The sequence below is a fragment of the Endocarpon pusillum genome (genome assembly GCF_000464535.1).
Source record: "Endocarpon pusillum Z07020 unplaced genomic scaffold scaffold344, whole genome shotgun sequence".
Lineage (NCBI taxonomy): Eukaryota > Fungi > Ascomycota > Eurotiomycetes > Verrucariales > Verrucariaceae > Endocarpon > Endocarpon pusillum.
The window spans coordinates 117,055-133,409 of record NW_006916325.1 but is presented as its reverse complement, the minus strand read 5'-3'; the positions used below and the strand labels follow the sequence as shown (position 1 = coordinate 133,409).

General features: G+C 50.3%; 2 protein-coding genes across 2 annotated transcripts; both read left to right on the top strand.

Annotated features, from left to right (window-relative positions):
- Window positions 1–163: 163 nt before the first annotated feature.
- EPUS_00492 (uncharacterized protein) lies at window positions 164–12,234 on the top strand (the record flags this gene model as incomplete). The annotated part of the gene is made up of 3 exons (XM_007804521.1): window positions 164–454; window positions 703–847; window positions 902–12,234. 3 exons carry the CDS (start codon window positions 164–166, stop codon window positions 12,232–12,234), a joined length of 11,769 nt encoding a protein of 3,922 aa, XP_007802712.1.
- Window positions 12,235–13,194: 960 nt separating this feature from the next.
- On the top strand, window positions 13,195–15,585 carry EPUS_00491 (uncharacterized protein; the record flags this gene model as incomplete). Its single annotated transcript, XM_007804520.1, has 1 exon — window positions 13,195–15,585. One exon carries the CDS (start codon window positions 13,195–13,197, stop codon window positions 15,583–15,585), a length of 2,391 nt encoding a protein of 796 aa, XP_007802711.1.
- Between the last annotated feature and the right edge of the window lie 770 nt (window positions 15,586–16,355).

The window sequence follows — 16,355 nt, the reverse complement described above, 5'->3', positions numbered from 1 at the left end:
CCTACTTATGTCTCGAGGTAGGCCGAGTCGCAGAGTTCTTTCCCTCATTGTTATCATCATCATATAGAGCTTCACATTGACAATAGAATTGTATCACCAACCCGCTGTATCAAGAAAACACTCTAGAAACTAGCTCGAAGAGACTTTTCCGTTCTAATACACCATGACTTCGATATCCTCCACGACTCAATCCACCACCTCATCATCCTCGACTCCATTCGAGTCACGCTCCCACTCTCCGTCCAATTTTCCAAATCCCCTCAGGCCTTCTTCTGTGGCAGGGGATGATGACCCTGCCGCCATTGTGGGTCTGGCTTGTCGTGTGCCTGGAGCACAGAACCCGAGTCAGCTGTGGAAGCTTATCGACGAGCAGAGGGACGTGCAGCGGAAGATGCCAGAAGACAGGTTCAATGTGGATGCTTTCTATCATCCTGAGGGAACTAACAAGGGGACCGTAAGTCTTGTGGTCTCTGGCACGTTGCATTCGATTTCCTGATATGCACACTTGTTTCTTTCGTTGTCACATTCGATCTACTCATTCACTGTCACCTCGGAAGGTTTCACTTTAATGTCATACGGAACGCTTTCATCACTGTTCGCCATGACTGCTCACTTTATCACCTGGGCTAAGCACTTGATTGACGACTTGTGGAATGAAGATATATAAGTCCTCCCATTGTATCCATGCTTACCATTCCTTAGACGAATGCGAAATATGGCTATTTCCTCGACCAAGACATTGGTCTATTCGATGCGGGTTTCTTCAACATCTCTGGAAAAGAGGCAGAAGCTATGGATCCGCAGCAGAGATTGCTGCTTGAGGTGGTGTACGAAGCCTTGGAAGATGGTGCCCTCCCCTATATGCGATAGTTTTTACCAAGAGTGCTGACATTCCGTTCAGCTGGGATTCCCCTCGAGAGCATCAGCGGTTCTCAGACGTCGGTCTTTTGTGGTTGTTTCACCAATGACTACAACGCCATGACTACGAAGGACCTAGAATCTTACCCTAAATATACCGTTACGGGGACCGGAAACTCGATTTTGGCAAATCGAATTTCCTACTTCTATAACCTCCACGGGCCGAGCGCAACCATCGACACGGCGTGCTCCTCGTCCCTGGTTTGCTTCCATATGGGCAACCAATCAATCCGAAACAACGAGTCGGACTTGTCCATTGTCGTCGGCTCTGCGCTTCATTTCGATCCCAACATCTTCATTACCATGACTGATCTTGGTATGCTTTCCACTGACGGTCGATGCCGTGCTTTCGACGCTTCTGGTCGTGGCTACGTCCGGGGTGAAGGCGTCTGCGCCGCCATCTTGAAGCGTAAGCGTCAGGCGGAGCTAGACGGCGATTCGATTCGTGCTATAGTTAGAGGAACTGCTGCAAATCACGATGGGAGGAAACAAGGGATCACTTTGCCATCCTCCGAAGCCCAAGAGGCACTCATTCGGAGGGCCTACCGGATTGCCAATGTCGACCCAGCGGATACGCAGTACTTTGAAGCGCACGGCACAGGAACTGCGGCAGGAGATCCTCGAGAGTCGCGCGCAATTGGGGCCTTCTTCTCTGAGAAACGAGAGCAGGCTCTAAATGTCGGCTCGGTGAAAACAAACATTGGTCATTTGGAGGGTGCTTCTGGTCTGGCCGGTATCATCAAAGCAACTCTCTCACTCGAGAACAGAAAGATCCCTCCTAACATGCACTTCACATCCCCTAATCCGAACATCGATTTCGACGGCTGGAAAATATCAGTTCCAACCAAGATGGCGGATTGGAATTCACCAAATGGCCTGCGGCGAGCCAGCATCAACTCGTTTGGTTATGGTGGAACCAATGCACATGTTATTCTCGAGGGCCACAATCAGTCCAAGTACGGCGAGGAATCGGTTGCTACACTGCCAGACATGTTCGCTGGAATGGTTTACAAGAGGCCTTTCATGGTCCCGCTGTCCTCGCACTCCGAAAAAGCTGGGAAGTTATTAACTCACAGTCTAGCGAACTATCTGGAACAGCACCCGGATACCTCTGTACAAGATCTTGCGTACAGTCTCAGCGTTAGACGCTCGATGCACAAACAGCGTTCGTTCGCAATTGGAAGGGATCAAGAAACAATAGCTAGGGAACTCGCAACGCCACAACCTACCGCGGTGTGGACTGCAGCATATGAAACCAAACCAAGGCTTGGGTTTGTGATGACGGGACAAGGTGGCCAGTGGTACGCTATGGGCAGGCAGCTGATAGAACAATCACCTCTGTTCAGGCAAACTTTAGAAATATGCGACGAGGTCCTACAGCGGCTCCCAGATTCGCCAAACTGGTCCATCATTGAAGAGCTTCTTCGATCGAAGGAAACATCTCATCTAGCCGAGACCCAATTCTCACAGCCCATCTGTACAGCCTTACAGCTTGCCATTCTCGATCTGTTGCGACAATGGGGTATCAAACCGTCTGCTGTGGTTGGCCATTCTTCCGGTGAGATGGCAGCGGCATATGCTGCAGGCATTCTCTCGTTCGAGAACACCATCGTTGCTGCGTATTACCGAGGTTTATATATGTCTAATGGCAAAGGTTCGAAGGCCGGAGCCATGATGGCGGTGGGAATGACCGAGACCGAGGCTATGGCTGAGTTGAAACCGTACGATGGACGAATTGCCATGGCTGCAATCAATAGCCCATCAACCATGACTTTGTCTGGTGATGAAGATGCGATTCTCGAATTAAAGGAGAAGCTCAGCGAGAGGAAGATCTTCGCCCGGCAGCTTCAGGTCGCCCAGGCATTCCATTCTCACCACATGTATCCACTAGCTCCAGGCTACCAGAAGGCGCTCAATGGCCATCCAGGGTTTGCGGCTCAAGGAGCCAAACTTCGAATGTTCTCAAGCGTCTCTGCTCGCGTCGCAGACCCTCGCAAAATGGACGCATCCTATTGGACCGCGAACATGACAGGAACGGTCAGATTCTCGGACGCTTTGACCGGGATTATTTTAGACGACATGGATGAGCAAAATATTGATCTGCTTGTCGAAATTGGTCCTCATCCCGCCTTGAAAGGACCCTCCCGACAAGTTATTCAGTCATTAAAGCTCGATATTCCCTATTTGGCTTCCTTAACTCGTGGCATCCCAGATTATGAGGGCCTTCTGGGCATGGCTGGACAATTGTTTATGCATGGCTATCCAGTGGACTTGGTCGCCGTCAACAGCGATCACTTCATTGGTCAGGGTGGCCTGATTTCTGCTGTACACAAAGGCAGCAAGCTAAAGACCCTTCCAAGCTATTCATGGGATCATTCGAGATACTGGGCGGAGACTCGTGTCATCAAAGATCACCGACTTCGTACACGTCGGCATGCTATCTTGGGGGCCCCTGTTCCTGGATCTATCGGATCACATCCACGCTGGCGCAACTATTTGAGATTGAGCGAGCTTCCTTGGCTATCTGAACACGTTATCGATGGCAAGACCATATTTCCAGCCGCTGGATACATCAGTATGGCTATCGAAGCCAAGGCTGATCTGGTTGGAAACGTCGTGGATATCAAGGCAATCACTCTTCGTGATGTTTCAGTCAAATCCGCTTTGACGCTGACGGAAAAGGACGCTGGTACCGAGGTGATACTCGAGTTGCGACCAGTCTCGATCTCGGCAAAAAGTATTTCTGATTCCTGGCACGAGTTTGCAATATTTTCATTTGACGACAGCGAGAGAGGCATTGAGCACTGTCGAGGCCTCATCTCGGCCGAGCTGGGCTCCCCTACATCGGTTGAACGGATCAAGCCATACGCATCGCTCGCGGAGCTTGAAAAGAACAGTAATCGGCGTGTTTTGCTGCAGAATTATTACCAACGCCTTGACTCTCTTGGTCTCCATTACGGCGAAAACTTCAAACTTCTGTCCGGCGCAATCGAAAGTGGACCTGGATTTGCTATGGCACCCCTTACTTTCCGCCAGTATCAGATCTCCACAGAGCCAGCAGATATTTCCATTCTGCACCCAACAATGCTAGATGCGTCAGTGCATGTGATATTTGCAGCCATTGAATCTCAACTAGGCAGACCACTTGATGAACCATTCATCCCTACTTTTCTTCGATCGATGAAGGTTTCAGGCTCTTTCACAAGCGCGAAGGCTGTCGATGAAGAGCAAAAGTTTCATGTGTGCTCCCACACTACGCTATCAAGTCCCCGCGTCGCAATCAGCGACCTGCGCGTTCATTCTGAGGGGTGCAACGAGCTCCTCATCGATATGCAAGGCTTGCAATTGACGGCACTCGGAGGTGATACGTCGGATATCGCTACTGGGCGGAGTCTGTTTTTCAGGACAAGATGGCAGCCATCATTCGATCTTTTGGGTACTAGTGGTTGTTTGTCATCCATCAACGGTATTGCCCAAGTCATGGATATTTATGCCCATCAGCACCCGGATTCCCAGATTCTTCACCTGACTTCTGAAATCAGTTCTTCTAAAGAAACATTGCGCCTTCTTGGTGGCCGTCAGGGAGAGCGCCGTCGTTTCAAGAGCTACACCCCATACCCAGCATCCTCTGGTCAATTTGATGAGTTGCTGGACATATGGCCAGGCTTGATCAAGATCGAGGAGCCCAAAGAAGGCAGCTTTGACCTTGTCGTCGTTGAAAAGAATGCCGACTATGACATCGAGGCTTATGTAAAGCCCGGTGGGTTCGTGATTAGCAAGGATATGGACGTCAGCTCCGAGGCCTTAACTCCACTGTTTTGCAATTCAAGTTTTATCGCAAGGCAAAAGAGCCAGACAGTGGCCAAGATCACAGAACCACTCACACTTGTGTTGTCACCAGTCCCTTCTAATCGTACGAAAACCATTACCTCTCAGATTGAAGCAGCACACGATGGGGTGACATCCAAAATTACCTTTGCGCAGTTGGCTAAGCAGTCTGATCTGCACGAGCACATTATTGTGCTTGCCAGCCTTGACGAGGAGGTATTATTTACCGACTCAAGTTCTGGCGCCGCAGATTACAACGCTGTTCAAAAGCTTCTTACACAGCCGGGAAAGAACATTGTGTGGCTGCTGGAGGGAGCCACCATGGAATGTCAAAAGCCAGAGCACGCCATCATTCATGGTCTAGCAAGATCTGCCCGCAGTGAAAATGATCAGTTGAGATTGGTCATGCTCGATGTTGCGCACACTTCGAATGACCACGAAGTCTCTCGACGTCTCATGCAACTACTCAACCCGTGTGTCAAAGAAGACGAGATATCCGAGCGAAGTGGAACCCTCTTCATTCCACGAGTCGAGCCTGACGATACGTTGAATTCGAAACTTCCCAACGGCCTCTATGGCGAACCTAGACTTGAACGGTTTAGCCAGAGGCGGGCACTTGCTCTGAGAATCGGTAAAGTCGGCTTGTTGGAGACTTTGGTCTTCGGTGAGGATGAAAAGCTGATTGATTCAAATCTCGAGGAAGACGAGCTTGAAATTGAGGTAAAAGCTTCGGCTATCAATTTCAGAGATATCGCTGCCAGTATGGGTATCATTGAGGATGATAAGCTCGGTGATGAGTGCTCTGGCATCGTTATACGGAAGGGCGCCAAAGTCGACGATTCCGCATTTCAGGTCGGAGATCGTGTCGTTGCCTGGAGACCAGGCCAGGGTGCGCACTGCTCTATCGTGCGCAATCCCGCCTCTTTATGCTACAAGCTAGGCGAGATGCCTTTTGGAGTTGCTGCTGCGATGCCGCTAATCTTGACAACGGCCTACTACGCGCTGATGGACGTTGCACGCTTGCAGCGTGGGGAGACCGTCCTCATACACTCTGCAGCCGGAGGAGTGGGTCAAATGGCCATTCAAATTGCGCACATGGTCGGAGCCAAGGTCATAGCAACTGTAGGCTCTCAGACGAAACGCGATCTCCTCAAAACCAAATTTCACCTCACCGACGACCAAATCTTCTCGTCTCGTGACGACTCATTCGTTGGTGGTGTGATGAAGGTGACTCATGCCAAGGGGGTTGATGTGGCCCTGAACAGTCTGGCGGGAACGTTGTTGCATGCTACTTGGGGCTGTGTCGCTCCATTTGGGCGATTCATTGAGATAGGAAAGCGTGATATCCATGAGAACTCGAAGATCCAGATGGATCCTTTTAGGGTCAATGTGACGTTTGCGTCAGTGGACCTGATCACCATGTTCGAGCGCAACAAGCCTCTTGGAGCCCGTGTTTTCCAAGAATGCTGCAAGCTCGTGCACGACGGCGTTATCCAACCTCCGGAGACGATCACCGAACTTTCTTATGCGGAGGTTCAAAAAGGCTTCAGGCTTTTGCAAATGGGTAAGCACACGGGTAAGGTTATCCTTGTACCAGGCAAAGACGACATAGTGCCTGTGCTTCCCTTCAAATTTCGAAATAAGAAGCTGTTCCACTCTTCCAAGACATACTTGCTTGTGGGCGGACTTGGGGGACTAGGAAGAACTCTAGCTGAGTGGATGGTCCGGAAGGGCGCCAGACATCTAGCTTTCTTCTCCCGCTCAGGAGCTGACAAAGCCGACGCGAAGTCTACGGTTGACTGGCTGAAAGCTAGGGACGTTCGAGTTTCCGTGTTCCGTGGAGACATAAGCAACTATGCAGACGTTCAAGCTTGCATTGTGGCATGTGGTTGTGAACTTGCCGGAATCTTTCAAGCCGCCATGGTTCTACAAGATGCGCCGCTCGATCAGATGACCTTCCAACAATGGGAAACATGCGTCCGTCCCAAAGTCCATGGGACTTTCAACTTACATAAGGCAACACTGCAGAGTCAACTCGATTTCTTCGTCTGCTTCTCATCCGTCTCATGCATTCTGGGTTCGAAGGCACAGGCCAATTATTCTGCAGCAAATAGTTACCTCGATGCACTCATGCGTCGGCGTCGCGAAATGGGTCTCAGGGGTACGACAATGAACTGTGGCATGATTGTTGGAGTTGGTGCCGTGGCCGAAGATGCTGCGCTGCAGAAGGTCATGGAAAGAATCGGTTACGACCCCGTCAGCGAGCAGGAGCTTCTTTATCAGATTGAAGAAGCAGTCAGTGCAGATTATTCGGCAACGTCCTCAGGTCAAGGTGTCGACCAGCATCAAACTATTACTGGGGTCAATCTTCAACGGCAGGAACTGTTCTGGGCTGAGAAGCCTCTTTTCCGCAACTTGTACGCTAACCACGACTTCAATGGAGAAGCTGCTCAAGGTTCCGTCCACAAGAATCTGGCTGCTCTCATTTGCAATGTCACTGATCCCCAGGAACGCATCGATCTTCTGATGACCGCCTTCGTTGAGAAAATTGCCGCTGTATTGGCAGTGTCGTCCGATATCATCCAGCCAAAGAATCCTCTTTCCGCATATGGATTAGACTCTATCGTCGCCGTCGAGTTCCGGAAGTGGTTCTCGAAGACCGTTGGGGTTGATTTGTCTCTCTTCGATGTACTTGGGTCGAAGTCCATCAACGCCTTAGTTACCAGAGCAGCAGGCCTGATCAAGGTCGACGAGATGAAAGACGAAAAGACAGACAACAAGAAGGTCGAAACCGCCAAGAAGACCAGTGGTGGCAAGCAAGAGCATGCAACAACACAAGGCTCGTCTGGAGAAATCTTTAGGACTCAGGCGCCTGAGAATATACCAATGTCAACCTTCCAGAGTCGACTTTGGTTTGTTCACAACATGACCGAGGACAAGTCCTTCCTGAATCTCCCAGTGATCTTTCACCTGAGAGGCCAGCCGGTCATCTCTGCTCTTCAGCAAGCCCTGCTAGAGATGAAAAGAAGGAACGAAGTCTTGAGGACTTCTTATTTCGAAGGTGACAACTTCGCCGAGCAAAAGCCAGTCAGCGATTTTGATGTACATCTCGAATACCAAGACTTTTCCACTGCGAAACAGCCACGTGTCTCTTTGGACAAGCACGTTACGCAGCTCTGCAAGCAGGAGCTTGATATTGAAGAAGGCGAAGTTCTCAGACTCGCATTGGCTAAGTTGCATGATGCTGAGTATGCGCTTGTACTTATCTTCCATCACATCTCCATCGATCGTGGCAGCTCCAAATCTTTCTTAACTCAGCTCACGTCGATATACGACTGCATCCGCAACCAAAACAACCTTTCAAGCATTCCATCCCCAAGGATACAGTACTCGGATTTCAGTGTTTGGCACAACGCTCAGCTGCAGTCAGCGTCGCTTGAATCTGAAATCAAATTTTGGAAAGAAAAATTTACAGGCGCTTCTGGCACAAGTAAGCTGCTGCCTTTTGCAAAGTCGGACCGGCCGGCACAGAATGACTACAAGAGGGCTGTACAGAAGGCAACCCTTGGGTTAAAGACACTTAACCGCATGAAACGGATATGTTCTGGCATGAAAATGACGCCTTTCCAGTTTTTGTTGACGGCATTCCGATGCTTCATCTATCGCTACACCGAAGAAAAGGACCTGACCATTCTCATGATTGACGGGAATAGACCTCATCCCGACTTAGAGGACGTTCTCGGCTTTTTCGTGAACATGATTCCGCTTCGATGCACAAATGACTGCGACGCAGGCTTCGACAGTCTGCTTGAGGATATGAAGAATGTTACCCTGGAAGCTATGGAGCATAGCAAGGTGCCGTTTGACACCATTGTCAATACGGTTGATATTGAAAAAGACCCAAGCCACTTCCCAATAGGTCAAATCGTTGTTAACTATCAAATGCATGGAAAGATGCCCAATTACCCAACGCAGGATTTCGATGTTTACGACATTACATCGGATGACGTTCCTACGGCTTGTGAACTTAACTTGGAAGCAATGGAAGATCCCGCAACAGGTCTGAATCTTCGTCTGGAGTACTCCACAACATTGTATGATAGCGAGGATATGAGTCGTTTCTTGGACAATTTCTTGGCCTTCACGACCAGTGTTATCAAAGATCACCGTCAGCCGATATCTGAAATTGGAATGTGCGGTCCGAAGGAGATTCAGCACCTCAGGAGCAACTACTGGGCTACAGGATTCACAGAAAACACTTGGAATAGCATGTCTGTGCTGGAAAAGATTCTCGAGAATGCAAAAGCTCATCCAAATGCTGTCGCCATTAGAACATCGGAGGACAATACAATCACTTACGAAGATCTTGTCCGCCGGGCCCGAAGAATAGCGTTCGCCTTACGGAGAAGAGGAGCTACACCAGGCCAGTACATAGGTCTCTTTTCTCGACCAGGAATCGACGCGATATCTGGGATGTTGGGCATCTTGCTCACTCGCTGCGGGTATTTATCTATGGACCCAGACTTTGCCGCAGACCGGCTTGCTTTCATGGCAGCTGACTCCAAAGCCCAAATCATATTATTTGGTCCAGGCCTGGAGGCAATCGCGACCGAGGTGGCCATAAAGACCGGACAATCACCCCAGACGATCGGAGTTGTTGAGGCTGCTTTAGAGGACAGCAAGTTGAGTCTGCTGAAGTCGGCATCTCCAGAAGACCCTTTCTATATGATCTATACTTCTGGCAGCACAGGCGCGCCAAAAGGCGTAGTATTGACTCAGTCCAATACACAGCAAATGCTCAGCACTCTTGATCATGACTACAAATTCGACGCCCAGGACAGGTTCCTTCACCATTCGTCGATATGTTTCGATTTGTCGGTGGTACAAATATTTTCGGCGCTGACCGCTGGTGCTACTGTTTGCGTAGCATCTGCTGGTGTACGAAAAGATCCGCTGTTGCTTGCCGGTTTTATGCAGCGTTCATCAGTTACCGTGACATACTTCACGCCCTCGCAATTTGCACTACTACTTGAGTTTGCCAAGGAATCGCTACAAAAGTGCGTCGACTACCGCGTGGCTTTCTTTGCTGGCGAGCGCTTGCCTGTTCGAGTGGCAAAGGCCTTCTACGACTTGCAGACACCAGCCACATTATATAATACCTGGAGTCCGAGCGAGCTGGTGGTGCAGACAACGATTCACAAAACCGCATATCCAGATGATCACTGCTTCAGTATTCCAATTGGATTTCCTATGGCCAATTGTCGGCACTACATCATGGACTCCTATCTCAATCCCCTCCCAGCTGGCTTGGTAGGCGAAATTTGTGTAAGTGGGGCCCAGGTGGGCGCCGGTTATCTGAACAGGCCCGAAGACAATGCGAAATCCTTTGTCGAGAATCCATTTTGCGAACCAGAAGATCGCAACAGGGGTTGGACTAGGCTTTTTCGGACTGGAGACAAAGGTCGATTCCGTTCAGATGGACAACTTGAGTTTCATGGACGGATCGCTGGCGATAAACAAGTCAAGCTCCGAGGCTATCGAGTCGATCTAGGGGAAGTCGAACAGAGGCTTTATCTGGAGTCATCCAAGGAGGCAGGAAATCGAATAGTCGACATTTCGGTTGTTGCCAGAGCCGTCAAGAACGAGGAAATCGATCCTAGCGTGGGATCTGCTGGAGAGACTGCAAGCTTGACAGATGACCGCCAACTGATAGCGTTCATCGTTCTTCAACAGACTCTCGATGTCAGACAGGGGCAGACATTTGTCACCTCATTACACGAAAAGATCAGTGTCCATCTCAACGACTATATGCTTCCCAACGGCTATCAATTTCTGGAAAATCTTCCGGTTACGATTGGCGGAAAGGTTGATCGGCAGAATCTTCTGAAGCGGGATTTGCATCTTGTCTTTCCCTCGTCGGTCTCCTCTCCGCAAGCATCGAATGAGCAGATCACCCAGGAGTCAATTGACACCAAAGTAATCCAGTCCATCACAAACATCTTCGGAGAGGTGCTGAAGCTTCCCAGAGATCATCAAATCGCACCAATGGACAATTTCTTCGTGCTCGGAGGCCAAAGCATTTTACTCCTGAGACTCCAATCAAAGATTAAACGCACATTCAAAACTTCTATTTCTTTGACGGATCTTTTCAAGGCTCCCACGCCAGCTGGAGTATATGATATCGTTATGAGCAAGACGCAGACGAAGAGCAAGGGCGGTGACGGGTCCAAGATCGCTAGCAGAAGTGTGAACTGGGCCGAAGAAACAATTCTACCAAGGGACAGACGATACATGGTTCCATATGGAGCTCGAGCTCTCAGCCGCGCAGATGTTTCCGAGATCTTGTTAACAGGGGTTGACTCTTTTATTGGCGTACACATGCTGGAGACTTTGCTCTCCGCTCAAGACTCCACGACCATTCATCTCATCGGCACCCAGCAGAAGCTCGAACATTCCAGCCTGGTAGCTTACATGGAGAAATATAACCTCCTCAGCGCAACCATCAACGAGGAGACTTTACGTTCACGAGTGCGCTACATACCAGGAATCCTCGCTGAGCCCCATTTCCAACTGGAAGACGCTGCGTTCAAAGACCTGGGACGCACCATCCAGGCAATCTACCACCTAGGCGGCCAGATCTCCCTTTTGAAAACATATACCGATCTCAAACAAGCCAACGTCTCCGCAGCGCTAGACATCATAGAACTCGCCGCCCACGGCAACCAGTTGACGGAAATCCACCACCTCTCCACCTGGAGCGTGCCCCATCTGCAAACTTGGTTCACCACCAACCGCACGGCGTCCTCAATCATCACTCACGAAACCGATCCGACGCACTTCTCCCCGCCCTCCTCCGACGAATTCGGATACTTCAAATCCCGCTGGGTGTCGGAAATGCTGATGACACAAGCCTCCCAGCGTGGGTTCAAGGTCTCCATTTACCGTGCGTCCGCCGTGACGGCCAGCACATTCACCCACGTCCCCGAACCCGCAGACGATTTTATCCGACGGATGGTTCTTGGGATGGTTGAATCCGGATGCACCCCTGAGATCGGTCGTGCGGATCCACAGTTCGCAGTTGATTTCATTCCGGTTGATTATCTCGTCTCTACACTGCACAGCCTTTCCAGCAGCAATAACCCCGGTATACACAATAAAGACATGTCAATCTATCACCTGGGAAACCCGAGCCCATTACCACTCAGCGCGCTTCCCGGACTCATGAGCGATATCCGCAGCGATGGCGCAGTGGGACGCAGTGTGAGTTTAGATGAGTGGTTGAGCATCATGTTAAAGAGCTCGAACGAGGATGATCAGTTGCGATGGGCGGTCCTGAAGGATTATCTAAGGATGGGACATGTGATGTTTGCGCTGGATCGGGAGGGGACTGAGGACAAGATTCAGATGGTGGGGGAGAAGGTGAGGTGTCCGCCTGTTGATGGGGAGTACTTGAAGGCGATGTGGAAGAGAGAGGGAGAGCGAGTTTGAAAAGCGATATTTGCGGTTGTACCACAGAGGACGGGGGAGAAAACACAGTGGCGCAGTTGAGGAGACTTTCGTCAGCATCGCTTGGTTTACCAGACTTCGGCGCACGTTGAGGGCTTATCGATTCTCCTAGTTCCAGTTCAGGTAGAGATTCGGATATAGACGCAGATTTCGATAGAAGTATAGCACAGCAATGTCGTTCACGCCATGGATACACGAAGAGTGTAGTTATCAGCATCCTCTCCATCTTCTGGCGTGTCTAGGTTGGCCGAGCAAGTGTTTTGGCGACCATCGCATCGTCTAGAATTCGCAGCACTTATGCAACGCACAGTCCAGAAACATCTATTACGGCGGACTGTTACGGGCTTAAGGTCAATTCAAAACCCATTTTAGAAATTTAAGATCGCTTTAAGACAGGGGTGCTCTCTTAGGGGTGCTCTTTTAGGGGCGCTCTCTTCGGGGCGCTCTCTTCGGGGCGCTCTCTTCGGGGCGCTCTCTTCGGGGCGCTCTCTTCGGGGCGCTCTCTTCGGGGCGCTCTCTTCGGGGCGCTCTCTTCGGGGCGCTCTCTTCGGGGCGCTCTCTTCGGGGCGCCCTCTTAGGGGCACCCTCTTAGAAACACCTCTTAGAGCACCCTCTTAGGGGCACTCTCTTAAGGACTCCAAAATCAATCAAGTCTTCATACAGAAGCACATCATGTAGTATTGGTTGAGATGGAATAATCAGCAAGGACTGCGGGCAATCCAAATATTTGAATTGACCTTCAGCCGGTAACAGTCTACCGTATCTACCACCACCGTATTACTATGGTGCTTCTGCTAGCACTCTTCCACTTCGCCACGTGACCATTTCAACATCATGGTAGATGTGCAAAGTTGCAACACAAAGACCTTTATCGTCTCTTGAGGCGTATCTGGTTGCTTAATTGAACAATTCCATCTCCAATGGTGCATCTGATGATTCATCATGGCAACCATTACACACGACATGGAGACTGACCCAATCACTGCTGCACTGCCACCCAACTCTGACTACATGACCTACTTGACCATCTTAGAGTATCAGCTCACGCCCGAAAGGCTGCCGATACTAACAAGACATCTTGCAGAGGATGACGGCACTCTGGCAAAGGAGGTTGGCTGGGACCTTGTTAAGCTGATCCTCCCGCTCATTAAAGCTGCTCCCAAAGAAGCAGCCAAATGTCTCGAGGTGGTTGCTCGTAGGGGAAACCCTAGAGAGGTGGTTGTCCGGGTAGCCGAAGCACTAGAGATTCTGGGAGCAGATGATGATGCTGCAGAATCTGGCCTCGACGAAGAGCCCATCACCGACGAGCTGCCCACCTTTGAAGGGGAGGCGCAGCGTATTCATCTGGGAGAAATGGACTTACATGGGATGCCTCCACCTTCTTCTACCAAAGAACACCCTTCCAATGATATGTCAGCATCCGAGCATCCACAAGAGACGATGGCCGCCCCGGATTCGCCAGCACTGCAACTCTCAACGCTGCTTTCAATGCTGGGAATACTACATCCGCGCATAAAAACCCAGTATCCGAGTCGGTTCTTAGCTACCTCTCTACCGGCCGCTTTGGGGGCCTATCGAAAAGTCCCAATCACTTCCGAGACCGCCTCAGCCTTTCTAGGTCTCCTTGGAAAGTTGTCTGGCAAGCAACGACCTGTACTGCCGCCTCGATCTTCGACAGCCAACATTACAAATATCAACCCTGCAATGACGTTCGGGACCGAAGTCTATGCACCACTTCCAGATCCTGAAGGACAGTCTCGAGATAACGCAAAAGCTCCGTCAGATCTCGAAATGTCAATCGTCTTGCGCTTGTTGCAAGCAGTTACATTAGAAGTCCTGGAAGAGTATTTGCTGGCAGATGCGGAGACGATGGAATGGTCTACGAGGTTACTCGAGAAGCACAGTCCTCAGCGAGCAATACCTGATCGAAAATCACGCTCTAGAATCTGGCAGGATGATGAGAACCTGCAATCGAAGGATAGCATGATGGACAAGTTTTGCCGTCTCGCTAACGATCTTCGGTTGAATCCTGAAGATGTCTTCAGCCATACGAACTTGCCTCTAGTGCGTAATCAAAAGCCAGAAGAGGTAATCATGGAGATGGGCACAGAGAAGGATGAAGACGAGGAACCATCAGAATTTCCTACCTCTCCATCCCAGATCCCATATCCCCATCTGGGCGCTTTGTTTTTGTATCTGGCAAGCAGGGTTTCTGCGGTCATTTATTCAGACCAAATCGTATCACCAGTGGAAATGTCAATGACAGATCTGCACCACTTTGTCAATCAATTCGTGGTGCCAACGCCAACGGTTCTCAATGACCATTTCTTTCCGAGCGTCAGCCACAATCCACCTTCTGCAATCGATGCGATGCTAGCACTTCTTCTACTCGTTGTACTGCCACCGAACCGGACCACGAGCAAGTCTGTACCTAGAGCAGACGACGATTACAAAGCCTTGATCAGTATCCTCTCCTATCTCTGCGCTGAGCACCCCAATCCGTCTTTCCGGACATCAGCCCACTACCTAGCAACAACTCTCTTACACAACCACCCCTCGTCCAACTTCCGCCTCTCGATCATCGAATCAACCATAACGGACTGCGGAACATTCGACAACCTCAAAGAAGTAGCCATCAACTGGCTCAAGGAAGAGATCCTCTTCACAATCTCTGTGCCCGCGTCCACCTCGTCATTGGGCGGTAGCGAAACCACACGTCAAAATCCCAGCAGCGATACCAACAACGACAACGAAAACAACATCTTCGCCTCTCCCACTTTTTTCTCCGATCACGAAACCCTCAGCTCATTGATTTTCCCAGCCCAACCACCTTCTTCTCCTTCTGACGAGAATGACAATGACCAGCCACAACCATCCAGCCCGAACCCAGCATCAGAAACGCCAACCACAGCGGCCATCGCCTCCCTAAACCTGCTCTTCCTCCTCCTCACCAACCCAACCCTAAAGGCCCGCTACCACCTCGCCGCAAAACTAACCTCCCACCAACAAGAGCCATCCTCCCTGGCCGTACCCACCCTCACCGAGGATGCGCCGCCCAGCACCTCCGACGCCACACCCACCCCACCAAAAACAGCAACAACAACATCCAATTCATCATCATCATCATCCATCGAATCCAAAACCCTCACCTTCCTCACCACGCTCCAAACCCACCTGGCCGAAAGGGCCGGAAAAGGAACAAGAGAAGAAGAAGGTAAGCTGGGACTCCTGGCCCTGGCCCTGGGGAGGGTCGTCGGGGCCCTGGAAGCATGGAAGAAGGAGCATGAGAGGGAGTGTGCCGATGACGGGGAAGGACAGGTAGGTAGGGAGTGAGGGGGGTGGGAGTAGGTTTGGTGATTTATCACCATGGAGGGGGCTTTGTTTGGGAACTTTAATCATGAGTATATGCTGGAAAAGCCGGCAACAAGCTGCTTTTCGTCAAATTGCGTTGGGCGTGGATATGGTAGTAACTAAACTAGGGGGCTTTCGGGGCTTTCGGGGCTTTCCTTTCCCGGATAATTTGGGGAGGGGGGGACCACAATAAGGTTACAGCGGACTTTTATTGGGTTAACAACACGTCAAATTTTTGAACTCCGCACCAACAACTCCTTAGATTTTCTGTCAATTCCCCTCAGCTTCCTCCATCCCAACTTCACGCCACATAGAATTATATAAATTATATTTACATATTAGGATCTTAGGGGGAGTGTGTTATGACCGCCAAGCCCCACGCACAGTATGAGGGCCAGGAGGACTCTGGTAGATCATTCTCTTGTTTGGCAGCTGCTGAGAAGGTTCTATGTTCTTCTATAGCACAAAGGCCTCTTAGCATTTAGATCTCTCTTCTCTCCCGATAGATTCTAGTTCTTTTTACGCTCAATAACTCATTCCAACAACCTCCTACTGTTCTATTGCCTTTGCACTCCCCTGAGATCCTAATAGAGTGCAAGGGTAATAGAACAGTAGGAGGTCAATGGAATGGAATGACTTATTGAGCGCAAAAAGAACTAGAATCTATCGGGAGAGAAGAGAGATCTAGATAACTAAGAGGCCAGCTGCCAAACGAGGAAGCTGTCAAACAAGGAAGCTGCTAAACAAGAGAA